Below are 26973 nucleotides of genomic sequence, written 5' to 3'. Positions count from 1 at the left end.
ATAGAATGTTTATGCAAGGAACATCTTTAATCAGAAATGGCCATGCCATCACTTGATTAACTATGCAAAAATTAGGTGCAAGACCTTGGGTTTTGGGGAAAGAAAGCAGTGGTTCAGGTTTTCTATACTTGACTTTGAGATGAAAAATCTATGTAAGAAAAGAAAGACATTCAAACGAAATCTCAGTCTGGGGTAGCTATACTTACGTTTGCCAAGAAAAGACTCGGGTGAGAATGTATGGGCAAATGGGTGGTAGTCATCCCTTTCTTTGTTCTTCCTCTGGATGCTGAAGCTAAGCTAGATTAGCATAGTCTGAGTGGGATGGAAGTGGAGATTGTTACATTGACTTTTTCTTATCATTACCTTTCAGCTACCTTCAGGGCCTGTATTTCCAGCAAATGTAGGCTTTGCTTCTAGAAGCTCTGTAGAAACTGTAGCTCCAACTAAAGACGGTCCAGTTCCTATTACCCAGGCTGCATCCGGTCCCAGTGGAAACTCTATGGCCAAACAGCCAGAGGAAACGGCTCCTGTTCCTCCACCATGGGTAGTAGCCATGAAGCAGCGTAAAGACTTGTCATCATCGGTATCACCCGCTCCTCCCCCAGCTCCATCAGTTCCTAAATTCACGGCATCTCTTCCTGCCACGGGTCCAAGATTTGTACCTAAACCAGCTCCTGTGGCTCCCCCAACTTTGCCGAAACAGCCTGCTTCATTTCCTGCACAGTCTCATTTCCCAGTCCCTTCGGGCACAGGCTCAGCTCCGAAGCCTCCGCCTCCGCCTCCCACTTTCACTTATGCACAGCAGCGAGAAAAACCGCAAGTCCAGGAGAAGCCATATCCTACTGGGCAGCCATCTGCCCCACGAGAAATGGTGAGGATGCAAACCTGTACATGAATAAAGAATTAAAGAGTGGCATACAAACAAAACAGGATAGCCTGTTAATTAATTTCCCTGTGTCAAAGGCAGGTGATTTTTTGCTTACTCCAAATCCGTAGGGAATATGGGACTGATATCAAATGAATAGCATTTTTGAGGGTTGTTGATTAAGCAAAGTAGGTGTGTTCAGTTTATTGGAGGTGTAACACATTTATTTTGCTTTATATCTTAAGGTGGGGAAAGCCCCCAAATCTTGATAGTTTTCTGTCAAATATTTTTAGTATAATATGGGGTAGGTAGGTTCTGAAAAAAAGTGAGGTGGGACTGGCAACCCTTGAACTGTGGACTGTCCATCTCTGCTTCATACATAGACCTCAAATCAGACCTGCTTAAGTACTTTAGCCTTTAAAACTGGAAAAAGAGCCTTAATAGGATTTCAGAATTTGGCATCAGTGCGTTTTTTACAGAACCAAACCCTAATGGGTTCTTTATTCTTGTCTCAGTGGCAGGTACATTCCTATGCATGGTATTTGTTGTTGTTAGTCACGAAGTTGTGTCTGACTCATTGCAACCCCATGGACAACGTTCCTCAGCCTTCCTGTCCTCTACCATCCCCCGGAGTCCATTTAAGCTCACGCGTACTGCTTCAGTGACTCCATCCAGCCACCTCATTCTCTGTCATCCCCTCCTTCTTTTGCCCTCAATCTTTCCCTGCATTAGTCTCTTCTCCAGTGAGTTCTGTCTTCTCATTAGGCGGCCAAAGTATTTCAGTTTCATCTTCAGGATCTGGCCTTCTAAATTGCAGTCAGGGTTGTTCTCCTCTAGGACTGACTGGCTTGATCGCCTTGCAGTCCAAGGGACTCACAGGAGTCTTCTCCAGCACCATAGTTCAAAGGCCTCAATTAATGGTATTCCTTATATATATTAATTAATAATAGTACAGAAAAACCATTGGCAAGTAGTCTTTTTTTTAAAAAAAATCCAGAGAATAATTGCATTTTATACATGCATGTACATTTATTTCTTAGTTTTACATGTTTATAATATAGCTTTTCTTTAAAGTACATACATTCTAGTTTTTGTGGTGAAGGGGTAAAAGAGAACGTAGACTGAATAGAAAGGGTAAATGGTACAGGAATTTCTTCATTAATCAATAATGTTAAAGGAAGCGCGAATTGATCTTGAATATATGTTCCAGAATGTGGGGTGCTTAAAACTTGGAGATTGCACTTATCTCAGTTAATCTTCTTTATTTGTCCAGCGCAATCCCGTATTTCTTCCAAACGCTGCATCAGATCCACCTAGGAACAGCTCTGCTCTGACCATGAAGGAGGTAGAGGAGCTGGAGATGTTAACCCAGAAGCTCATGAAGGACATGGACCATCCACCCCACGCTGAAGCCTCCAATTCTGGTCTGTGGGGGCGTGTAAATTTTAGGGGGGGTTAGGAAAGAGAGGGACTAGAATCTTATTTGCTCCTTTTAGCAGTTTAATATAGAGGTGGGAAATTTTCTTAACTTTTTGATCCCCAGGAAACCTTTCAAAAAAGGCCTACTTTTGCAATCATGCAAGAGCAGATAAAGTCTAGAGGGATTGATATTGTATAATATTGTACTTACGTAAATATCTTCTCAGACTTTTCCCCTCTTTTCTTCCCATTGAAGAATTGTGTGGTTTGTGCAGTAAGGCACTATCTCTGACTCAGCCTGCAGTCCGGGCCTTGGACCAGCTCTTCCATGTTGAATGTTTCACCTGCTTCAAATGTGAGAGACAGTTGCAGGGGCAACAGTTCTACAATGTGGATGAAAAGCCTTTGTGTGAAGAGTGCTATGCGGTGAGCAAAATGGTGGGGAAGGATAAGGCAGCCAATCATGGAGGCTTGGGAGAGGGGAGAAGGAGCGTGATGCCTTTCGGCTAAGCAGTGCACAGGCTGTTTCCATGGGCTCATTTTGAGGAACTGTACTGTCAGCTGATGAGTGCCACCTGTGTGAATTGTGTGGTGACCTTTTATGCTAGCTTGACAGGCCTTGGCCAGTTGTTTATTATTATGAGTGGAAGCAGATTCCAGATAAATAAAAATACAAAGTTTGGCTATGTTGGCTAGAAGTTGCAGTCAACTTAACTGAAGGACCTCAAATTATGAAAAGTGGTCCGTATGAATCATGGTTTGCAAAGTTCCAAAGTCAAGGTGTTGAAATGTTTGGGCCCAAAATGTATATTCTGTGTGAGTTAACTTGAGTACTAATCTGAGAAACGCCCACATGTTTCCTTCTGTGCTCCCACAGAGTTCTTAGTTTTAGATATCACAGGGTGGGTCACATGAGAAGCCTCAACCACAGAGAATGGCCAAATTTGTGGAAATGTTTAGTCTGAATTGTATCTTGTATGTAGTCAAGTAAATACAAAGATGTGTGCATGCTCAAGTTAACTGAATAACCATTCAATTTCACCTGATAGAAAATTACTTTCACAAGAAGAGGCTGTAGGAGAACATTTCAAGAGTTTTAAGCATTATTTCTGGAGTTTTCAAATCAGATGAATGAGAAAGCCAGTGCATTGTCCTGGCATATGGAAGATTAAAGTTATTAAAATAATCTCAATCTAAGGTTGAGTTTGTTTTCTTCACAGTTTCTCTTCTTGACTGTTAATCTGGTTGAATTAAGTTGGCTAATGTTGATGGCTTTGTCCTACCAGAGAAAGAAGTAATACTCTCAACTGGAGCAGATATGCTTCCTTTCTGACCGGCTTTTTGTTCTTCAGGGCACCCTAGAGAAATGCTGTGTGTGCAACCAAACAATCACAGACAGGATGTTGCGGGCCACTGGTAATTTCTACCATCCTCAATGTTTTACATGTGTGGTGTGCCGCAAACCCTTGGAAGGGGCATCCTTCATTGTGGATAAAGCCAACCAGCCACATTGTGTTGATGATTATCACAGGTATGTCCCCTGCGTTTCATGTTCTCCGCTCTGGCCACGATGATCTTCTGTTGCCCTCAGCTTGGATTTGACCAAGCTGAGTTTCTGAATCTCCTGTATTTGTTTCTTCTGCGCATGCAGAAAATATGCTCCTCGCTGTTCAGTATGTGCTGAGCCCATCATGCCAGAACCTGGGAAGGATGAGACTGTTCGTGTGGTGGCCCTGGAGAAGAATTTCCACATGAAATGTTACAAGTGTGAGGTGAGCACTTTCTACCTTTTTCCTCCCCTCTTCTCCTTGATGTCCGCATCTAGTCTACCTTGCTCATTTCTTTCTCTGTTAACCTTTCAGGATTGTGGGAAGCCCCTGTCCATTGAAGCAGATGACAATGGTTGCTTCCCTCTGGATGGCCATGTCCTGTGTAGGAAATGTCACACCACACGTGTCAAAGCTGCGGTCTGAGGATCTTGAATCAGGAGATGCTCTCAGTGTATTCCTCCTGCCCAAAGTAGCAGACCTGATCTTTTGTATGCTTTTTCTTATGACTCCTTCCTAGGATCATGAACGCGTTTTGCCTGTTTGGCAATACCCCTCCCTTTTCATGAAGGGCTCCTCCACTTCTTTTTTTAAAAATATGTATCGCTTACAATACAAGGTCTTAAGTCCTCACTTTCTGGCTTGGAAACGTACCTTGCTATAAGCCTTTCGGTCTTACTGAGTAATAAAGTAGTCCTGGAACAAAGGGCTGGATTCTTCTAACCTGCTTTTTCTTTGTGGAGCTTTGCCCTGTCCTCTGTTCAAATGTGGAATGTAAATTACTATTTTATATCTTATTTTAGAGACAAAATATACATTTCACTGCTGGCTTGTTTTCTGTACTGGACTCGCTTGCCAAGATGCTTCCCTGTGTCAGCAGGAGAACTTTTTGTTCCTGAGTTAATGGACCAGTTTTCTCCATGTGTTACCCCAATCAAGGTGGTTCCTCTTTTTGTGTGTGTGAACGTGTGATACTTTGGTCTAATCACTTCTGCACTGCACACTATTCAAAGGGCTACTTATTTGTTTACAATGGGCTTTTTGGAGTTTACTGTGAAGCTGGCATAGTGGTGTAATCAGGAGTTGTCCTTCCTCAGCCATTGTTTTGCATCAATAAAGTTGTGCAGTTTTTTTCCCCCCTGTTGTCATTCCAATTATTTATTTTTATAAACAATTCAAGGCGGCAAATATATCTAACGTTCCTCCTTCTTCCTCCTGTTTTCCCTACAACAACCCTGTAAGGTGATTTCGGCTGAGAGCGAGCGACGGACCTAAAGTCAGCCAGAGTTCTTGTGTTACAATACCAGAAGTCATCTTTTCTTTCAAAGCACCAGGCTTCTTCCTGCCTTAAAGATCACGTAGAACAATTGCCCCCAACATTTTAGACACCAAGGTTCTCCACAAAGGTAGAGAAAGGTTTTTCCACGGATCCTAAACAAGTGGGGCTTTGCTTGTTTGTACGGCCCGGTTGCTGGCATGAATTTGAAGACCCCTGATATCGAAGAAAGAAAATAGCCTTCGTCTTTTAAATTGCCTTTGTAGACAGAAGGGCTTATGCATTCACTTTCTTGACTTCACTTCTTTATTCAATTAAAACGGGGGTGCACGATATAATATTCTTGAACCTTTCCAGCTTTTCTGTGAGAGGGAGCCTTCGGCAATGCATTTCTCTTTGGATGGTACGTTCTGCTTAATCTGCAGACCGGACATCCACAAAAAATATACTGTACACGAAGTCATAAATTTACCACTAATGAATTTCGTCTTTCAATTTCATACTACAGTTTGGGAAGATAGCAAAGTTGGTGGAGGCACAAACTGAAACAAGAATTACTGCTGCTGCTGTAGCATTTAGCTTTGGTTGCTGTTCTGGAAGCATTCTTCAGATCACATTTCTAACCACAAGACATCCTCAGAAATTTAAATTTAATTTTTTTCAAAATTTAATTTAAAAAAAAAACCTTTTACAAATCCTTTGTTGAGGAATAATAAAATGCTTAATCCATATCAGGTCGAAATACATCATGGGCCAGATTGTTTCCATTTCTTTGCATATCAGTTTGTATCTAAACATGGCTATTAAAAGCCTAGCCATGATGTTATAATTACCTTGAAATTTGCTTGCTTGTTTTAATGGCTCAAATCTCAGCAATTTCCCAAAATATAAAATATTTTAGAGAGAAATACTCTCTCGCTGCGGAGAACCATGTAAAGCTGAGGTTTATGTATACCGTGGGATCTGAGATGTGTTGCTACTTTGCCTTGGCTCGTAGTGCTCAAAAACTTTTTTTTAATTGTACAGCAGCCTGTGTGAAAAATAATTAGGAGCCATTAGCTTAGCTTATTGAATATTGCTCTTGTGTGGTATTCTCACAACCAATTTTGTTGAAAAATCAAAATTGTTAAGTCAGTATACCCTAATAGTTTTTCAACAAAGGTGGACAAACAGCTCTGTAGTATTTTGCAACCAAATGAGAAGCTGCTAAATGTACCAGTAAGCTTACTTGGTGTGCCTTAGGTTAAAGCTGGATTTTGTACGGATTTGTTTCGTACAAATGTAGGCAAGAACATTTGGTTTTGGCAAATGTTCTTGCCTACATTTCATGCTTGCGTAATCTTCCTTAGCCCTCTGTTAAAAAAAGTGGAAGTCTTTTTTCTTATGTAAAAGAGCCACTTTTACAGTAAGTACAGAATGTGATCTGAAATGGAAATTACACCAATGAATCCACAGAAGTATTTTCATGTCCATTTGCTTCTATATATTTTCTCCCCAATCTCCAATGTTCTTAGAGCTCATTCCTTGCATTTTGACCTGACATGTATTTTAATTGGCACAACCCACTTAGATTTACAATCTTTAAAAAATATATATCTTGAGAAGTCTTTCTCGAAGAAGATGGCTGTATTAAAGCACTTGATGTTACTAAAACACCTTGTTGTTACTGGTGTCCTGCATGTAAATGGTGTATCTCATGGTGTTTTCTCCAACAACTCTTCTTTCACTAGGACTTTGCTGTAGAACCTTGTCTAGGGCCATTGTTTTGATGTTGCATGCTTGGACTTTCTTTTGATAGAATAGGTGGAATACTTGCTTGCTATACCCTGATATAGAAGCAAATACCAGAATCTTCACTGCCACTCACAAGTTCATGTGTGGATATCTCCATGGTTTTGAATTTACACAATAAAAAAGCTGGTGTGTTGTGAAGCAAATCACCAGCTTTCAAGATCATCTTGGGTTCCACAGAAACTTACTTGGAAAATTAAAATGTCAAGTGCCTATGCTACAGAAAATTTTTGCTTCGTAAAAATTGCATCTTGTCAGAAAAACACAATGGTAAACCTGGGTGGATAATTGCTACCTTGGAGGGTTGTAAAGGGTGAAATGAGCACCATCTCATTAGTTTCATTTCTTATAAAGGCAAAGTTTTGAGATTAACTATTCCCACTGAAGGATGCGTGAACATATCTTCCCAATATGAGCTTTTTTCACTGAATATTGGTAGTATACACACAAAAACACAGTGTCATATGACCACAAAAGGTTTTGAACTAAGAGGTCAAATCAAAGGTATTGTAAAGGGGTCATAGTTTGAGCTCATACTGAATTTGATTTTACACTAAAGAGCAACAGTAATTACAACGAAAACTGAAGAAAGTGATAGGACACCACTTTCCTAAATATCAAAGCAGTTACAGAAGGCACCTCAGCAAATGCAACAAGATCTCTCTCTTTTTTGCTTCATATCTTGGTTAATTTTCATTTCCTGCCAAAACATAGCTTATGTATCCTTCAAATGTTCTCCACCTGCTAGCTGTGCTGTAGTTTATGGTTTTCTAGGGGACTGGAGACTAAAACATGATGAACGGTTGCAGGAACTGGGCATGGCTAGTCTAGTGAAGAGAAGGACCAGGGGAGACATGATAGCACTGTTCCAGTATTTGAGAGGCTGTCACAGAAAGGAGGAAGTCGGGTGTTTTTCCAAAGCACCTGAAGGGCCAGACAAGGAATAATGGATGGAAACTGAACAAGGAGAGATTCAACCTGGAAATAATAATTTTCTTGACAGGGAGAGCAATCAGCCAATGGAACAGCTTGCCTTAAGACATTGTGGGAACTTCATCACTGGAAGCTTTCAAGAGGAGACTGGACTGCTATCTGTCAGAAATGGTGTAGGGTCTGCTTGGGCAGGAGGTTGGACTAAATGACCTACAAGGTTCCTTCCAACTCTTAATCTGAAATCTAAAATAATGTGCACCTAAGCTACATAGACTCTACCTGTCTTGTATTTATGGTTCCACGCAATCTCTTTATGTGACTCCAATATTCATAAAGTATTCCTATTCTTTCAGTTCTTGGTAATGCTATATACTACATAAAACATTTACAAAACATTTCTTAGGTTTTTTTAGCATTTCCTTCTAACGTGTGTGCAAAACCTACTTTTCCCTTCTGTGATGTTTTTAATAGCTAACTGAAAAATAGAAATGGTCATGAGCCAAAATCTTTGATCTGCGTTATCAGTTTATTTACAAAATCATATCTACAACATATGATTGATCCAGGTCTGGGTTTTCTCCCTTATGCCACCCCTTCCTGATATTTTAAATATATAAGCAGATCCTCAACTTGAGGAAAAAATAGGTGTTCGTGCTCTCTGCAAGCAATACTGTAATAAACATCTGGCCACAAACATCTGGAGGCCTAGAACTTGCCGCAGAAAAAGTCCTTTCCAGGTAGGTATGGTTTTACTTCAGTGTTTCCTTACAGTGGCATGTTACGTCCTCAATAGTAGCTGTAAAGTATGTCAAGCCAGAAGCCTCTGCAAGAGTGGAAGAGTGAGAGAAGAGAAGGGCAACATCTGCTTTTGAAGCATGTGCTGCTTTCTGGTTTCCTGTGCAGGAAGTTCTTTCCTGTTCTAGGCTACTCAGCCCCAACCTGTGCATCATGTTTCAAGGTGCAGCTGTTCGCCTCTGGCTTCCGATTCGCAGGAGGGCCGCCACAGGGTCACTTAAAAAAAAAAAATCTTCTGCAAAAGGAGACGGCAGCAACTCTTGCTGGGCACCTGGCATGTTTCACTCTTTGAATCCCTGGATGCTGCACAGGATTCGCTTCTGGTGGCCAGGAAGAATCACCCCCATTTGCTTCAAGTCCCTTAAAATCACACGGATAAGGAAAAAGATTAGTCACTGAATTGCTAGAGAAGAGGGGCAAGTTAGAGAAATGGACCATTTCCTAGAGTGATGGCATCCATGGAAGGTAATCCTCCCCACCCCCTCTGCTTCTCCAGTTCTATTAAATAAATAAAATAAATAGAAAACGATTTCTCAAGATCCATTCTTCAGGAAATGGCATGAAAAATGGAACTTAATTTAATTAAATTAATCCATATTTTGCAGTGGCTGAAGATTTTCTAATGAACCCAAAATGCTTCTTAATGCTACTGAAAAGGGAAATGAGGGTGCAAAGCTTTAAACAGCTAATTTTATTCCTTGTCTTTTGTGTGTCATTCTATTACAGCATGGTTCTAATTTAAATCTATAGAGGCAATATTTTATAAGCCCTGTACATAAATGTCCCATATCTTTAAGGTCTGTATCCTACAAATTAGATATCTGCAAAAATTATGCTTGTGTAACAATTTCTTAAAAGTGCTATCTGCCAAAAAAAAATATTTTCCGGCTCATGTGAATTTTGCTATGTTGGTAACTTGCATATGTCTGATACATTCAGGAAGCATTGCAGATGTATACAGTGTTATAACAAAAGGGATAAGTTTATTGTTTACAGATATTTATTTTGTCCTGTAGCTTTTTCATATTCATATTCATAGTATCCTCTTTTGGGTAGCGGAGGCTTTCTTTTAAAAGTTTTCATTTGACGTTCTGTACCCTATTTCTATCATTGATGAAAGAGTTCTTGCAAATTTTTGAAGCGCTATAAAAAAGCCTAGAAAATTATTTGGGCCAGAAACATCACGATGCTGCTGGAAATTGGCAAACGGATTGTTATTTCCTTGCCATGCCACTTCTCACTCTTTGAAACTCCAAAGTAATGCTTTTCTTTACCCACACTAACTGCTCATTTGCAAAATGAAGCCAAAATAGAGATGGTTGTAGCTTTTTTTAAAACCCATTTCTAGTTCCTCAAAGGAACAGAATTGCTATGACTGTGTGTTTGTTGCTATATGAATCCAAGCAACTACTTGGATTTTAGCTGTTTTACTGATTGTCTTCTTGACATATACTGTACCTTGAATGTTAATATGTGGAATTGGTATCTTCCTTTGTATCAGGAAAAGTACCATGCTAGTTGGGTGGAGGAACACTGATAGCAATCCTAACAGTGATGGCAATACTAACAACATCTACAATGGTACTTCCTAAGGATCACTGCCAAAAAAGGGATCAAATATTTAAGGGGCTGAACGTTAGGTGATGTATTTTTCATTGAGTTTTTTCAAACAGAGGGAGGACAATGCAAGGGTGTGGAAGCATGAGGATGTTTCAAAATGTTTGTTGTATTATGAACTTAGTAAACTACAAGTGACCCGCAAAATCAATAAAAGTTTTTTGTACTCTAGTACAAGGGTCCCCAACCCCGGGCTGCAGCTCACTACAAGGCTGTGACCTGCTCGGAATTGGGCTGAATGAGTTGCTGGCTGGAGCGTGCATGTGCAGCTCAACTTACGCAAGTAGCAGGCCAGCAGGCACTTGTGTGTGTGTGTGTTGACCCACCACTTGCACAAGGGCTGCGTGTGCACCAACCTGCCACTCATGTGGCCCACTTCCCTTGTCCCTCCACCCCCCCACCCAGCCGGGCTGCAAAGTCACAAAGGTTGAGGACTGCTGCTCTAGTAGAAATTTCAATAGATATTCTAGCGTTTAACTGTAATTCATGCTTAAAGCCTTCTTCTACCTTAGGTCAAAGCCCACAGCCCATATACCCAAGGCTTACTCAGCAGACAGATCCAGGACAGATTCCATGGTGTTCAGGCCAGCAGTATGGAAGTTGAGGATGTAGCGTTTCATGCGGATGGATTCTAGCCATTCAGCAATAGACCGATAAGGAATCCCATCGGACCCACTGCAGCTCGGAAGTCGAAGTGTCACCCTATAAATTGATAGGTATTTTCAGACCAATTATGAAATTTAAACTGTAACATGGGAGAAGGACAGGATCCTACTTTGATGAAGATGGAACCATTCTAAATGGCTGAGAACTTCTAACTTTGTGTGGAGAATTTCGCTTTTCATTATTTGCCTCGCGTGAACATTAGCCTTGCATAGTCAGTGCTTTTTTTCATAATAGGAAAGCACATCGTCTAGAAAGAGCACCCTAAACAAATGCATGTAGGATATAAATGTGCAGGTGCCAGAACTTTGTATACAGATTGTATCATAAAGAAAGTATAATTAACCCTGGTGGTAAAATTCAGCTTTTGTTGCTGCAGATTTATTTATAGATAGAATCTCTCAAACTGTTCTAAAGGGGTGCTTATCTCTTACCGAGGGTCAAAATCAGCCACCGTTCGAAGCAAGTGTGGGCTGGAAAGGAAGTGGTCTAGTTGAGCATGGATCTCCCGGAAACGTGGCCTCCGTGTCCGATCATATGACCAACACACCTTCATCAGTTCATAAAGGATAGAGGGACAGTCCACTGGTGGGGGGAGCCGATACCCATCCTCTATACTTTTCATCACCTACCCAGAAAAACAGGCAATCAATCAGGTTGTGTGTGCAAAATTCCTTGGACAATGTAGCAGAAGTCTGAAGAGTTCTGGGCATTTCTTGATCTCAGATCTAAGCACTAGAATCATTTGGAATTAGAACCATGAGTTTTCGGAGAGTCACTTAGATTATTTTTTTGAACCATGGATGCCCGATTAAATAAGCTCATGATAGATCACATATTTTAAAAGCATTTAAATATTAATTTTTAAAATGTGCAAAACACCATCAGGGCGAGGTCCCTCTGAAGATTATGTGATTATGATGTGAATGAGTCATTTCAAATGAAGAGCAGGATACTTTTTTATTTTTCAAAGAATTACGCTGAATTCAGCAAGAGCCAAAGAATTTCTTCTAGTAATTTTTCTCCACTTAAAATATAGGAAAGAAAATCCTTAGTTGATTGCTTGTCTACAGTGGTGGGATTCAGCCAGTTCGCACCTATTTGGGAGAACTGGTTGTTAACTTTCTAAGCAGTTGTTGGAAGAAATCTCATTTTGTTTTTTCCCACTTTACAGGGCTAATCCTGTAAGGAAGGCAGTAAGGAAACATTCTGGTGTTGTTTCTAGCCTAATCTTTATTGCCCTGTTTACAGAAACTGCCTCTCTGCTTAACCCTCATTATATTGTAACAGCTAAAACGAAGCGCCCATCAACGTGAGTGACGTTGAGTTGGCCACGCCCACCCAGTCACATGACCACAGAGCCACGCCTACCCAGATGGTTATTAGGGCAGAGAACTGGTTGTTAAATTATTTGAATCTCACCACTGCTTTGTCTATTACAGTAAACAAAATCTGCCCCCCACCCTAGATCCGTATGAAGTAAGGAATCTTTGAGGCAATTGATGGTGAAGGAACAAAAGTATTTTATCTTCTGCTTTCTGCCAATGGAAATGTTTAATGTGAAATTTGGGTTGGGGGTTTATCCTCGTATTGGCAGGATAAATATTTCTGACCCAGGAGTATATATGTTGGTATAAATTTCATGATTCATTAACAACTATTCATTCAACAGAACAGCCTATTTATGACTGAACAAAGAAAATGGAGATCTAACCAAACCATTTCCCCCCTCCAGGGTATTTGCTTGTTCAGAGGATGGTTTGACTGACAACCCCTGTTTTCTCCTTGCCCTCTTACCTCCTGATTAGACATATCTCCATAGGGCTTGTCTCCATATGAAAACACCTCCCACACGACAATGCCAAAACTCCAGACATCGCTGGCAGAGGTGAAGATCCGATTGGCAATGGCCTCTGGAGCTGTCCATCGAATAGGGATCTTTCCGCCCTGTCCAATGAGATTGCAAAGGAACTTGATACACGATTTTTGCAAGCACTAAGGGACTGATATTCTCTGCGAAGTTCAACATTTGTTTGTCTTACGCTTACTAATAAATTGTAAAGCACAATTGTCGCCTTGGGCACAGATGCATTTGTATTCTGTAATGTAACACAGAAAAAACAGTATGGCTTTGACAGCTCTTTGGCAGCAAAGCTTGAATGGGAATATATTCTTTGCAGAATTTAAAAAAAAATCAAAGTCCCCCCCCCCAATATTGTGAGTCATAAATACATGACAGTACTACCCCCCCCCCCCTAAATGAGGAGTACCCTCTAATAGCTTCTGTTGTGTTACCTTTGTTTCGTATGTTCCTTCCACATCATTTTCCAGGATTCGAGAAAGGCCAAAATCAGAGACTTTGCACTGAAGGGTGTGTGATGCCAAGATGTTGCGGGCAGCCAAATCACGATGCACATAGTTGCGGTCTGAGAGATAGGTCATACCTGAGGCAATGCCCTGCAGCATTGTCACTAACTGCACCGAGCTGAACTTGTCGATATTCTCCTGCAGTGCACACAAGGACACTGATGAATGCTTGTATTCTGTTCATTTGTTTGCTTCACAGCAAGGAAATGGGGGTTATGTTTGTCCTAGGTAAGAGGAACTAAGTCTCCATTCACAGCTGAAAAGCTTCACTTTAGGGCAGTGGTAGGATTCAAATAATTTAACAACCGGTTCTTTGCCCTAATGATTTCTTCCAACAGCCAGTTCACCAAACTGCTCAGAAACTTAACAACTGGTTCTCCCAAAGTTGTGCGAACTGGCTGAATCCCACCACTTGCTTTAGGGATATATTCAACTAGTCCATCAGACCATCGGGTTGCTTCTACAACATAGGGTTCACTCCATCAAAACAAGCTATGGATTTTGCTAGGTAGTATTATTTATATTCCTAAAAAGTAAGCAGAGGTTGGAGGTTTCCAGATCCACTGAGTACCACTCTATGCATATGCAGCCTGGGAGAGGGAACGTAACTTAGGTAGGCAAGAGTTCCAAAGTTTTAAATGGATGGGAAAGATTTAACAAAACTGGCATCAGCTAAATCAGTATTTTTCAAACACAGCCACCGTAGGATGCGTGGACTTCAATGCCCAGAAATCCACATATTTTACCTTGCTAAAGTTGAGAAACACTGAGCTAAATGACCACTGGATCATGTGTACAGCAACTGAGGCATTATCACACTGAAAGTCCCATGTCTAAGAATGAGGATACCAAGTTAAGAGCTGGCTGTAGTTCCTGCTGCCAAACTAAAGATGTCATAGTATGTGTAGAAGATGACCAGGCTGAGCCTGAGGGATGGGGTCAAGCACTTCAGTTTAGAGACCCTTTGAGATCTAAGTCCAGCCCTCCTTGAATTCCATTGATGCTTATCTACAGCCAATTCACGCTCACCATAGTAGTACAGATTCTTCTTTAGAGGTACCATGAAATAAACTTGTATTCATTTTGGACCTAACCCTAGCTCTGATTTCTTGTGCCTGACAGTATGTTGGGTAAACTAATACAAGTCTGAGGAGCTTCTATTTCCTTCTGTTTTCTAAACAGGTTTTCCCTGAGGTGGTAGTAAACCCACCAGCCAAACTGAACCACCTTTAAGTCAGACTTATATCGCTGATTACAAACACACACAAAAACTTGCCTGAAAAACATATTAATCTATTATTCTCTCTCATCTTACTTATGTGGGAAGATATTTCATACTGACTGAGAGATTGATTAATGTGATTTAGCAGTTCAATCTTACTATCAGTGTGTAATGTTACAGCTCAGACACAACATTCATCAGTTCAAGTAGTCATCAAACTCTTTGACTAAATCATTCTCTAGTTTCTTACTCTTAAAAAGGTGTCTAGGGCCCCATTTTCCATGTATTCTGTAATAATCATCATTGGATTCCCTGTGGGGGGAAAAGAAGAAAAAATACTAAAGTTATTTTCTTATTATATCCATATCTTCACCTTGCTTCTCATTTCTTTGGCCACGAACATGGATTATATTTCAGTCCAAGTTGTCTGGCAAATATACTTTTGGAGGAGATAAAGCTATTTTCCTCGTAATCAGTCCCGTTCCCTGTCTAGCTCGCTATCGTCTATTCAAATTAGCAACCGCTACCCCAACTCAAAACACAACCTTTTAAGAGGTTTTTACATCTTCTGTGCTTCACATCCAATCAATTCAGCCCTTCAGGAATCCCAGTTATGCAAATGTACTTTATCTCACAACTATCACTGAGTGTATATATCCCACTGTCATTACAACTCTGAATTCTTACGTTTTGTGACAACTCCCTCGAGCCGGACAATGTTGGGATGGTTGAATTGGCCCATGATAGTTGCCTCACGGAGGAAATTCCACCAGGTTGAATCTGAGTAAGTTGACTTCAAGGTCTTGATGGCCACAACAATACGCTCTTTCCCTGGGAAGTGCAGGGCACCACAATAGACCTCCCCAAATTCTCCTATGGAACATCCAAAGACAAGGCAAAGGATAAAGGAAATGGAGAAATGGCACCACGAGAGGTAGAGACAATCAGCTAATTAAACTTACCTTCACCAATAACTGTGTCAATTGAGACAATAGATGGGTCCAGTTCCTTTGTGAATTCTAAGACACCCCTTCGGGGATCCTCATATGGTTGGAGATCTACATAAGGTTTCAACCACATCTCATCTGCAATAAAAGCTGACAATATAAACTAGTTTCTCCCAAAAGTTTCAGACAGCAGAGGAAAAATCAATTCCATTGACTTGATGAAAAATGAGGTCCTCCCACACTGCAGTCCTAAACATATTGAATAAGAAGTAAATCAGGCTGGGCTATATGAACCCTACTTCCACAAATAAACACCAGGCTGATGAAAGCTTCCTCATTCAGAAAACTCTCCCAGCTGTATGTTCCATCATGGCATTTCTTTGAGATGCATAAACTGATTCCCTGGGAGCCGAGTGTGAATGAAGAAATGGCAAGAGAATATGGCTTTTACAGTTTCCACAAACCATTTCTACATATTAAATCTCTTTTAGCCCCCCCCCCTTTCACTAAAAAATATGCTTTGGGAAGGTGCATTTGGAGGGAAAGTGGTCAGAAAATTTTGACCAACAATCTACTAAAACTTATTTATTCCTGATTAACTCTAGCTGGTTACTCAAGCGTCCCCTGATTACTTTGCATGTAACAGTCTTTTGCTAACTGGCATTCTACAATATTTTTGCAAGTTTTTTGCAACATCAATCGCCCCTCCACCCATGTCATGAAAACTTCTGAGGGTTCTAAAGACTGGAGAAGGCCACTGTGCTTGAATTCTAGAATGCAGATCTTTGCCATCTGCTTTTTTTTTTTTTTTAATTGAAGCCTCACCTCGGTTGTAGCCATTGTGGCATGGCCGTGCTCGTTGATGATGAGCTCGTCTGAAGAATAAGAACAAACATAAATAGAGGCTGTAAGCAAGCAGGGTATAGAAGAGAGCAAACTCCTGTCTTTGGCGACAACCCTTACACCAGAGATGGTATTCAGCCAGTTCTGAGAGGTTCTGGGGAACTGGTAGCGGAAATTTTGAGTAGTTTGAAGAACCGGCAAATAGGCTGGCCCTGCCCCCTCTGCCTCCCAGCTTCCCAGCTGATCTTCCTTTGTTGCCCTGAACAGGAGAACGGAGCTGGAAAGCAGGTTAGAAGGGTGGAGAGGGAATGGGAATTTTGCAGTAACCTTCCCCTGCCATGCCCACAAAGCCACACCCACCAAGCCACGCCACGCCCACCAAGCCATGCCCACAGAACCGCTAGTAAATTTTTTTGAATCCCACCACTGCCTTACACACACGGCCTCTTTCCTTTGGGAGCTGCTGCCTTTACCTTCGGAAGATTATGAACCCCGTGATCAGCCCAAGGAACAACAGGATTCCAAAGATGATTGACACAATCACACCTCCAGGAAGCATACCGGTATCTGCAAGATCGAAGGATGAATTACAGACATTCCTTCACTAGAACAAGAAAATGTGTTTATAAATAGATATTAAAACACTTCTATTCAAATAAGAATTAGGTTTATGTACTGGATGTCAACTAGGAAGTGGTCATACTGCATCTTTAAAACTGCAAAATGCTACATAAGTTTCAATAATGGCCTTGCCACCTGTTTTATAAAGTATGGACTCTGGATTATTGGGGCTATGTATACATTTATTTTTAATTTTAATGTTAATCCATGTTTCCATTTCACTTGTCGTTACACATATTTTTGCATGATATGCTTTTGTGCTTTAATACGCTTACAGAAATAGTTTTAAAGCACAATACAACAAATTGGTTGCACTATTTAGCAATCAGTTCTGGTTTATTTATAAATTCCTGATGCATCAGGTTATTAGAAGAATTGATGGAAACAAACAGTGACGATGTCTATGCCCAAAATAGAAATGCTAAATTCATCCAAATGCTCCATATTCAAGAGGGATGTTGAAGCTTTTGTAAGTGGGTAGTTTGATCAGATCTTAAATAATGCTCTTAGCAATGACTGCCTTATGGGTAATTCTTCCTGTATGTGGTTCTCCTAATTCCATTTACAGAAACAATAGTTGGTGGTTTTCGCCATGCTTGTTCCTCTGACCTTGCTTAAATTGTCATAAAGGGAACCATATGGATGTTAGAGGAATTTCATACCGCAACTGTATTCAACATAGGCAGCTACAGTGATGGACCCCAGGGAAATGAATATGTGTGAAAAACAATGGAACAACCCTAAGTATGCAGTCAATTGGCATCAGGAAGCCATATAATCAGGGCTCATAGGCTTTTATTTGCTCTTCATATTTTATTGCAGAAACTGGCACAGTTCCCTGTCGATGACAAACATAGCTGCTGTGTAAATTATGCGGCAGATCTGTTGCCAAAAGAAAAGTATTTTCATTAAGAGACTTTTAAGCTGCCATTACTTCCTTCTCTCCAATCATTCCAAAGTGCTTTGAAGCCATCTGTGCTTGCCCTAACTTCTGCTGACTCAGAAAATGATAAAAAAAAATTGCTCTTCTAACTTGAGTGCCATGGAGCCTGCTGGAACAACAGTCTCCTCATCTCCAAAAAGTCTGGCACTTTGCATGCTGTTTGGCAGCTGATACAAAAAGAGTAAAAATCTCTTAACCCTTTCACTGGCCTGGGCTACTGAGGAGAGCTGCAAAGCCATCATTCCACTTAGAAGACCATTAGGGCAGATGTAGCTCAAGGGTCAAGAAGAGGGGGTGGGGGAGAAGAATTCTCTCCAGTGGCAAAATGGCCTGTCCCTAAATTTTGCAGAGTTCCAAGTTTCCAGTTGCAGCCAGCTTCACAGCATTTCTTTTGCAAAAGTTCATTGAAAATAGTCTCAGCTGCCCCAAAAGAAATAATAACAAGGGATCACAAAAGCATGGAGCTGAGCTGAAAGCATGGGAATTCTTGTTTTTGAACTGTTATTTATGGACTCATTTTGCTCTGTGCTACTTATTTATTTCATGGCATTTTAAAGTACATCATCTGGGACAAAGTCAAGTTACATTTGGAAACTCCATATTTTGATCACATCCTTCAAAAGGCAGCTGTCATGAGGTTAATGTCTCCCTGCTCATGATGATAACACTGCAGGCAGTATTTTTTAAATAACACTTCAGTAATAATAGTACACTATTCCATCTGGATATAGGAGGGTGCAACAGAGAGAGAGAGAGAGACTGGAAAATGAGATGCAACTGCAATTGCATCTGGTAAATGAGACTGGAAAATGAGATGCAACTGCGATTCAAATTTTTTTTACTACCAGTTCTGTGGGCGTGACTTGGTGGGCATGACAGGGAAGGATACTGTAAAATCTCCATTCCCTCCCCACTCCAGCTGGGGCTCAGGAGGCAAAGAATAGATGGGACCAGTCAGAGGTGGTATTTACCGGTTCTCCAAACTACTCAAAATTTATGCTACTGGTTCTCCAGAACTGTTCAGAACCTGCTGAATACCACCTCAGCTTTAGGCAGAGCCATGAGAGAGACCATGGGTAATGCCAATAGCAAAATACACTTTTTGGCATTTTTTGGTGTATTTTTTTTTACTTCATTGCAGAACCTTAAGCTTTGGGACAAGGAAAAGATTGGTAACTGATTCTTTCAACAGGAATGCTTTGTAAGATGAATGATGGAATTCAATTCAATCATCCAAGTTTACCTCTTTCTTTCACCTTGTTAAAAGAAAGGCAGGGCCTATACTTAATATTTATCTGTTCTTAGGAGTATACACCCAAGGAGGGTATTTACCCATCCATTTTTGCAAACCCTGCCTTCGGCACTCCTTCAGGGGAAAATGCCCTAAGTCTCCAGTGAAACAAGACCTTTGCTCCTTTAGGCAGGGTAAAGTGGAGAATATTAAATACTATGTTTTATATTGAGACTTTATGGAGCGATGAGAACAAAAAAAAAAAGGCTGGGTCACAGTTCTGGATGATTAATTTCTGTAAGAGTGAATATTTCTTATACTAGTAATCAAGTAGCTATTTTTACCCTGCAGTCTGTTAAATCTAGAAAGAACATTGTTATTATTGTAATTGCTGATTCCTGATTACCAATAAATAGGATTGAGGTTATGCCATTATTTTACATTGTTATAGAAATAAAATACGGAATTGAATGAATGTAATATTTAGGAAAAAAATAATAATTGGTTTCTCTCCAGAGTCCTCTGCAGCAATGCATGGCTCATGAGTTGTCACTAGCTGGCTTATTTATTTCAATGATTTGGCAGGGACAGCTGCTTGTGCTAAGAAAGAAACAAATCCATTAAAATATCTGTGGCTTGTTTTGAGATCATTCCCCTTTTTATGGCAAGCAGAAATTGCTGTCCAGTGGCACGAAAATGGCAAAATAAACTCGAAATAAGCCAGTAATGGTCATTGGTAATATATGATATGGAGCTAGCATGCACATCTGGATACATTGGCAGTAAATCCAGAGTTCTTAATTTGTACATTAAGCTAACTTATGAATGGGATTTCTTCAATTCATTTGGTGGAGACTTAGTGGGGTACAGTGGTTAAGGCACCAGACTAGAGACTGGGAGACTGAGTCCTGCCTTAGATAAAAAGCCAGCTGGGTGACCTTAGGCCAGTCCCTCTCTCTCTATCCTGGGAAGAAAGCAAGAACAAACCATTTCTGAAATCTTCCCAAGACAACTTGCAGGGACAAATTCAGGTGGTTGAAATACAATTGACGTCAGTGGCAAGAGCAGCCTCATATATTTAATTCTTTAGTGCAATGTTGCTTTCTTTAGTGCAACGAATCAGAGGCTTTATGGATATATATATGATTGCATAAGACCACATGCAACCTGATCAACTTCAGTAAATCTGCTACTGTTAAAATCAGCACTGAAATGCTTATTAATTGAATAACTAGATTAATCATTTAGTTGGGATTATTCTTAGGAACCACATAAATAGATTTGCTCCAGAAATCCTATTAATACTGAGACTGTTTTCACCATAGGGGAAATAAGGAAGTACATGGGAAGGAGGGAAATTTATCCTCTCCCCCTAGAAAAACTGTTTCCATCAACAATGGATTTTTTTTAAATCTAGCTCTAAAACTTAATTAAATTGTAATAATGAAATGCTAAAATAAAAATTAATTAAAATATACAACAAAATTCTTTTATTACAAATGTTAATTTTGAGAAATAAAGAGTTTATAATTTTTTAAAAAAACAGCACAAAGAGAGAATGCCCTCCTTCCTTCTCCCCTCCCTCCCCGCCCCAAATGAAGTTCCAATTTGGATTGTCTCTTGCCTCAGAATTGGGTTCTAAACCACTGAGCTACAAACATCCCTCAGCACAGAAGTGGGATATGAAAAGACAACCTTGTGGCAGAGTGCGGAACTCCTGCTCCTGGGAATATGGTCCAGGTCCTAACGGTGTGATGGAGCGCACACGCAGCAGGTAGGCTGTGTCAGGCTGCAGGTTGGCCAGGGTTACTTGCGGTTTCTGAAGATGATGAACGGTGTAGTGTTTTTCCTCTCCCTGTGGAATTGAACAACCAGAATAGCTTTCTTAAGAGTCAAAACAAGATGCAAAGAGCTACACATCAAGGGGACAGTCTTATAGATTTTGGAGGAGGACAATAGAATAGCACATTTCACCTTCTCGAAGTACAAAACCTCATAGTTCACAGAGCTCTGGCTGCGAAGACGGGAAGGGAGCCAAGTCACAGAGAGGCTGCTGTCATTCCGCTTATCCAAAATGACATTGGTCACCACAATTGGAGCTGCATGGAAGGAGAAACAAGATGATCAAGCTTAACTTGTCCTTTTACAGCTGAAGGCAATGCCAAACCCATTGGAAGTTTTTATTTCTCAGTATTAGTAATGGAGAGTAATTACTAATTACTAATTACTAATTAGAGAGTAATTGCTCTATGGAAGTAACAACAGCTGGGATGAATTCCGCAGATAAGGGGCCTGCTATGAAAGGGAACCATGCAAGAGAAGCCAATCTCATCCATCAAATCCAATTTTCCAGCATTCTTCGCATATCCTTTTCAATCTCTTTTGACTTTTGGAGCCAGTTCCCCTACAAGTAATTAGATCAGCATCTGGCTCCAAAATACATTTTGATTAGTGATTCTAGCTCCCAGAATGTACCCTTCTTATATGATGGTCCAAGACATTTCTGTGCTGGAGCCCAAGATCCCAAGGACTCTCCTGTTCTTACATCCACGTACCAACAACAGGACATAAGGGTTTTTTTTTTTTTGTGTTTACTACAGGTACCATTGCCTTTTAAAATCCCTTTAAAAGAAAGAGGTACTATATAGTGCAAGAGTCACAGAAGAATTTCCCATTCCACAATGTTAAATTTGTGATGGTGCATGTTGTTTGGATTTTCTATCCCAACTTCAAGATACCTGGGCTGATCTTGGTTCTAAAAATTATTTCCTTGGAGATGGCTTTATAGGTTTTATAGCAGGACTTTCCTCCTGCTCAAAGTTTTCTGCTCAATGCTGAAATGTTCAGTGTTGAAAATTCTCCAACACTAACACATGACCTCTGTATGAAGGCTGCAAAGTCTCCCATCTACTCAGACACCTGTAATTCAACCCATTAGAAGTATAGGCAGCCTCTGACTTATAAGTATTCATTTAGTGAAGATGCCAACAATGCTGAAAAGAGGGACATGACCATTTTTCACACTCACGAACTTTGCAGCATCCCCATGGTCACATGATCATTTTTGAATGTTCAGTTGACTGGGTTTCATGTTTAATGAATAAAGATGATGATGATGATAATAATAACAACAACAACAACAACAACAACTTTTATAGATCAACATTTGGAGAGTCTTTTCTTTCTCCTTAGCAGTATGAACATTTGGACACAATGTAAAAGATATTATTTATGCTATTACTTTTGAAAATATTTTATATGCAAAGTATAGAATAGCCTGGAATAGCATAGCATAGCATAGCATAGCATAGCATAGAATAGGTTGAAAGCCGCACTTATTTGGGAATCCTGTTGAACTTCTTGGAAGCTCCTACAATGAAATATGCTTAGGATAAACTCACTATACAAGAATGTGATAAAATCTCTAGCTCTGTTTGCTTTGCTATCGTTTTATCGATTTTTTTTCAAAAGTGGTTCATATCAATGCTTTTTTAAAAAATGTAATTAATTTTTTTAAAAAAATTTTAATTGGTGCTTATGTAACATTATTGCCATCCATCCTCAGATATTGTCAACAAAAGCAGGATACCGATAAGTAAAAATAAAACAAACACATCCCAATTAAATTTAAAAGGAAGACATATAAATGTGCTCCCTATTAAATATTGGAATACTATGAATTAAAGCGGTATTTTTCACTTATTTAAATCATTATTTTCTCATAGTTTATTTTTCCAGTGACTGCTATGATTAAAACTATTTATTTTAAAATATTCTTCCTTTATTGTTAATTGCAATTATTAACCTAATCCCATAAATATGTCAACATTACCTACCACTCAGGAGTATTATAATGTAGAATAGACTCTTAAAAATCAGCCTAAGATGTAGGAAAAAAGATGTGATAAAGACTGGAAAATCTTGTTTCCAGAAGCAAGTGGTAGGCAAGATAACTCATTTTCGTAATGAGGAAAGTAGAGAGGTGGAACTGAAATCCAAATAATTAGAAAGACGATGAGAGACCCAGCTGTGCTTAGAAGTGGCTCTTATTGACCTGGCCTGCAACTTGGACCAAGGAGGCAGAGGAGGGATAGAGGTTACCAAAATTAAGAGTCTTTTGGCCTTTAAAAGAGTTCCTGATTCATATGTGTTTCTAATGCGGTCACAAGAGATGTTTCTGCTACGGAAATGACTTGCATAAGTCCTTGTGTCACTGCCTAGTTAGATATGTCCTGGCTTGTCTGGTTCTCCGTGGATGATCAAATAAGTCATTTCTGTAGCATAACAAAACGAATTCTCAAAGTCAGACTGGGAATTATTTAAGTGTTTATTATGGAAATATGTTGCTCAAAGTAGTTTTAGCACCAGCATAATCCTAGATTAAAGAAGTAGAATTTTCTTCTGATACCACTTCATCAGGAATGAGAACTTTAAAAATCAAATATATTCATGTTAGTGGCCTCTGGTGGAGCTTTGAACACATTGCAGCAATTTACAAATTGTTATCGGGAGAGTTAATATGAGCTAAAATAAACTTCAGGTTTTATTCTCCAGAATTCTGAGTTTGAAGAATCAAACAGAAACACAGAGCTACTAACCAGAATAAGCAGGTATAAGAGAAGTGAAAGGGCATCTGTATCAGCAACACCTTTAATTTACCAAATTAATCTGATCAAGTTCATAGTGGTCTCTGTTAGCATAAATTTTTAATATGCTGGCTAACTTTTCAATGGAAAATCCCTCCTCCCCCCTTAAACAGTTGTGGTTTAAGCTCTAAGGAAAGATTACCATTCCTCAAAGGAAACGCTCCTTTCAAGAATGATACCATTCATATTATCATTTATATAACTTCTGTTTTTTCAATCATTTTATAAAAAATTCTCCATATTTCCACCAATCTGTACATCAGGTTGGGATGATGACCTCCAGTAGACCTGAAGAGGTAAGTCTGATAGTAAATGGCTTCCTCTAGGCAGATCTGTATATCACCATTTGTCCTAGTTCTAATTGTCCGTGAGAATTTGCCATGCTGTCTGGGACTGATGAAAGTTGGCATCCAAAACTAGGCTCTCTATTCCTCCACTCCTATAATTTATCATTGACATTAGTACTGAGTCAGAGAATCACTTTTAACTATTACAGCATGCCCTCATCTTATGTATTACCAAAGGTGTCTATGGAGAGATGAAGAAGCTTCTTGGATGAGAAGCAAAACGTCTTTAAAGGAAAAATCAGAAAGTCCAGTTGCCTCTTGAAAAAGTACCTTTGGTACCAGTTCCCTTTTTCAAAAGGCAACTGGACTTTCTTATTTTTTTCTTTTCCTTTCTTTGGAAATATTTCATTTTTCATCCAAGAAGCTTCTTCAACCATAACCTGGATGATTGGGAATCTCGACATAGCTGGCTGCTCTTAGCTAGCAAAAGGAACACAACACGAACTATAATTCAATTTATACTCCAGCTTTGATTGCTCATTTCCTGACAATGTAACATCTTTTCTCCTTACTCATTGTAGTAACTCACCTGCATGGCCCACAGACACCCAGATGGGGAAACTGGTGCTGTTATGTGAGGCAGGGCTGAGTCCTGACACGCCATTGTGAGCCCGTACCGTGAAGCTATAATTGGTGTAAGCTTCCAAACTATCCACGATCACACTTGGTTTGGGGAGACCAAAAGCACTGGGGGAAAAAGTCACACTACTTTCACAAGGTTCGCACAGAAAATGGCAACGTTGGCAGGAAACATTGTAAGTAAGATCCTGGCGCCCACCCCGATCAAGTGGAGGTTGCCACCAAAGGGAAATCTGTGTCCCCACAAGGGAGACGTTGAGATTGCGTGGAGCAGAAGGAGGGCCTGGAAAGGCAAAGAGAAGAAAGCGTATTAATCATTCCATCCCGGAAAATCCTGTTTCACAGTTTTTAAACTTTTCTTAATGTACATATTCAATGCATAATGAGATTCTGCAGTGGTGTTCATTCATCTTTATACTATGAGTACTTTCCATTGGGCAGAGTTTACCAAAGCACTGGACAGAATATGTTCAGTGGATTTCAACATAAGGATGATGGGATCCTAAGCCTAAAATACCAAGGGAAAGGGAGGTTGTATTGCATCTCTGTGCCTTGGACACACACCTTCATCTTACAATATATCCCCAAAGCATTGAGACCTCCGCTGGGAGAGAAATGGGAGTAGGTAAAACAGACAGATATCAATACAATGGTGCAACTCCACCATATTTTCATCTGCATTTTACAAGAGATGTGAGAGCTTCATTCTTCCAAGGACCATTTTCCCTGCCTGGAGACATGTATCGCTTCTTGAAGGACTTACTTGTGCAGGCCACAGTTTGATCCTCAGTGGATGTTCTAAAGAAGCCTTGGATGCAGGCACAGCTTGTAGAGGCAGGAGAACGGGAGAAGCTCTTGGGAGGACATTTAAGGCACTGCTCCATTTCTAGAGAGTGACGATAGAATCCAGGCTGGCAGGCTGTGCAAAAAACAAGCACCTCATGAACACTTGCAAGGTAATAGCTATACCCAAATTAACTTTCAAAGTGCACAGTCATAGACACGATAGAAATAATATCTTGCAAACTTGCAGAATTTTATCTTAGAACTGAAAAGCAGGTAAATAATTAGCTATGTTTATGTTTTAATTCATGGTGAATTTCTTGTTATTGAACTGACTAGGTATGATAAACAATAATTTAGCTTCTACAAATTCCATAGACAGGTTGTATAATTTCTGTTGGCTCAAGAATCACACTAGGATTCGAACAGCTTATCAAGCATTATGGTTGAAAAATCAATGGCTTCAGGACTTAAAATGAATGGTAGGACCACAATTTAATGTTTACTTTATTTTCATTATTGTACCGGTATTATGTTACTTTTAATTTTAGTTCTATTGCATGTTCTATTGCTTTTTTGGGAGATAGCAAAATCCCAAGACAAAAACATACATATTTTTCATAATCAGAGAATATGAAATTGAGAACTAAATTATTTTAATATAATTCAAATTAATATTTGTAGCATCCCGGCTATCCCCATTCCTTAGATCTTTAGATTACCTTTCTGATACTGCCACACTTCCAGTTTTATTGTAGTAGAGGTAGTAGCTTAAAAATGCCCTTGATCAGAGAACATTGTGTTATGATGATATCTGTTTTCTGAATGGCACCAACTTAAACTAAGGCAACAACTTAAACTAAGTAGAATATGGTTGTACTTATACCAAATACTAAAATTCCTTGCTCCCGATGTTACTGTAAACTATTATAAGTTACGGATGACATTGAATTGCTTCTTTGTATTTGTGTGGAACTGTAATAAAGATTTCTCTATTCATTTAAATAGTACATATATATTGGATGATAATCATGGAGTCCAATTTGGATGAGGAACATATTTACATCTAAATTTCTGCCAATGCTCTTTTGGAATGCAGAATAAGCCTAGGCTATTATTGGGTTCAACTGAGGACTAAATTAGATATAAAGTTTGTCATGAGGGTAGTCCTGGCATTTTGTCTGGATCCAAACTTGTGCATGAGGAGAGGGGAGGGTTTAATCATTTGTTTCTGCTGCATACTCAGTCAGAAACTGGTTCATCTTTTCCCAAGAGAAAATGTCTAATTCTCATGAATGCAAACACATTCTTCAAACTCTGCAGGCAACAGCCCTGCTAAAGCCTCAGAGACCTTGGGAGTCGTTTGTAGTGGTGTGGAGGAATTCAGTTTGAAGCCCCAGCCAGGCGATGATCAAACCAGTTATTGTATTATTCTCTGCTACTTTTACACTACCATCCTTTCCCATTAACTGAAAAGCAAATTATAAGTGGCCTGCAATGATGTGGAGTTTTGCTAACCCAGAGAATAAACTGAAAAA

General features: G+C 39.8%; 2 protein-coding genes across 4 annotated transcripts in view; one reads left to right on the top strand and one right to left on the bottom strand.

Moving 5' to 3' along the window:
• The window catches only part of ZYX (zyxin), a gene marked incomplete at its 5' end in the record, with an annotated part of 28465 nt that extends 23499 nt beyond the window's left edge, over window positions 1-4966 (top strand). For both annotated transcript variants that reach the window (XM_081940573.1, XM_081940572.1), the window contains 6 exons: window positions 371-871; window positions 2139-2289; window positions 2541-2710; window positions 3637-3815; window positions 3936-4056; window positions 4147-4966. In XM_081940573.1, the coding sequence (XP_081796699.1) occupies window positions 371-871; window positions 2139-2289; window positions 2541-2710; window positions 3637-3815; window positions 3936-4056; window positions 4147-4257 (1233 nt within the window). In that variant the 3' untranslated portion in view covers window positions 4258-4966. The remainder of the gene's footprint in view (window positions 1-370; window positions 872-2138; window positions 2290-2540; window positions 2711-3636; window positions 3816-3935; window positions 4057-4146) is intronic.
• A 3372-nt stretch (window positions 4967-8338) lies between these two features.
• The window catches only part of EPHA1 (EPH receptor A1), an 81388-nt gene continuing 62753 nt past the window's right edge, over window positions 8339-26973 (bottom strand). The window contains exons 5-18 of one of the 2 annotated variants that reach the window (XM_081940285.1): window positions 25416-25571; window positions 24603-24935; window positions 21055-21179; window positions 20776-20935; window positions 16759-16852; window positions 16268-16317; window positions 15458-15592; window positions 15183-15368; window positions 14746-14807; window positions 13202-13411; window positions 12704-12853; window positions 11341-11534; window positions 10790-10945; window positions 8339-8986 (exon numbers count right to left, since the gene is read on the bottom strand). In XM_081940285.1, coding sequence (XP_081796411.1) covers window positions 8908-8986; window positions 10790-10945; window positions 11341-11534; window positions 12704-12853; window positions 13202-13411; window positions 14746-14807; window positions 15183-15368; window positions 15458-15592; window positions 16268-16317; window positions 16759-16852; window positions 20776-20935; window positions 21055-21179; window positions 24603-24935; window positions 25416-25571 — 2090 coding nt within the window. In that variant the 3' untranslated portion in view covers window positions 8339-8907. The remainder of the gene's footprint in view (window positions 8987-10789; window positions 10946-11340; window positions 11535-12703; window positions 12854-13201; window positions 13412-14745; window positions 14808-15182; window positions 15369-15457; window positions 15593-16267; window positions 16318-16758; window positions 16853-20775; window positions 20936-21054; window positions 21180-24602; window positions 24936-25415; window positions 25572-26973) is intronic. The other variant, XM_081940286.1, reaches the window with a different exon arrangement.

The sequence above is a fragment of the Natrix helvetica genome, assembly GCF_964273705.1.
Source record: "Natrix helvetica genome assembly, chromosome: 2".
NCBI lineage: Eukaryota > Metazoa > Chordata > Lepidosauria > Squamata > Natricidae > Natrix > Natrix helvetica.
This window is presented reverse-complemented; position numbering and strand designations above follow the sequence as displayed.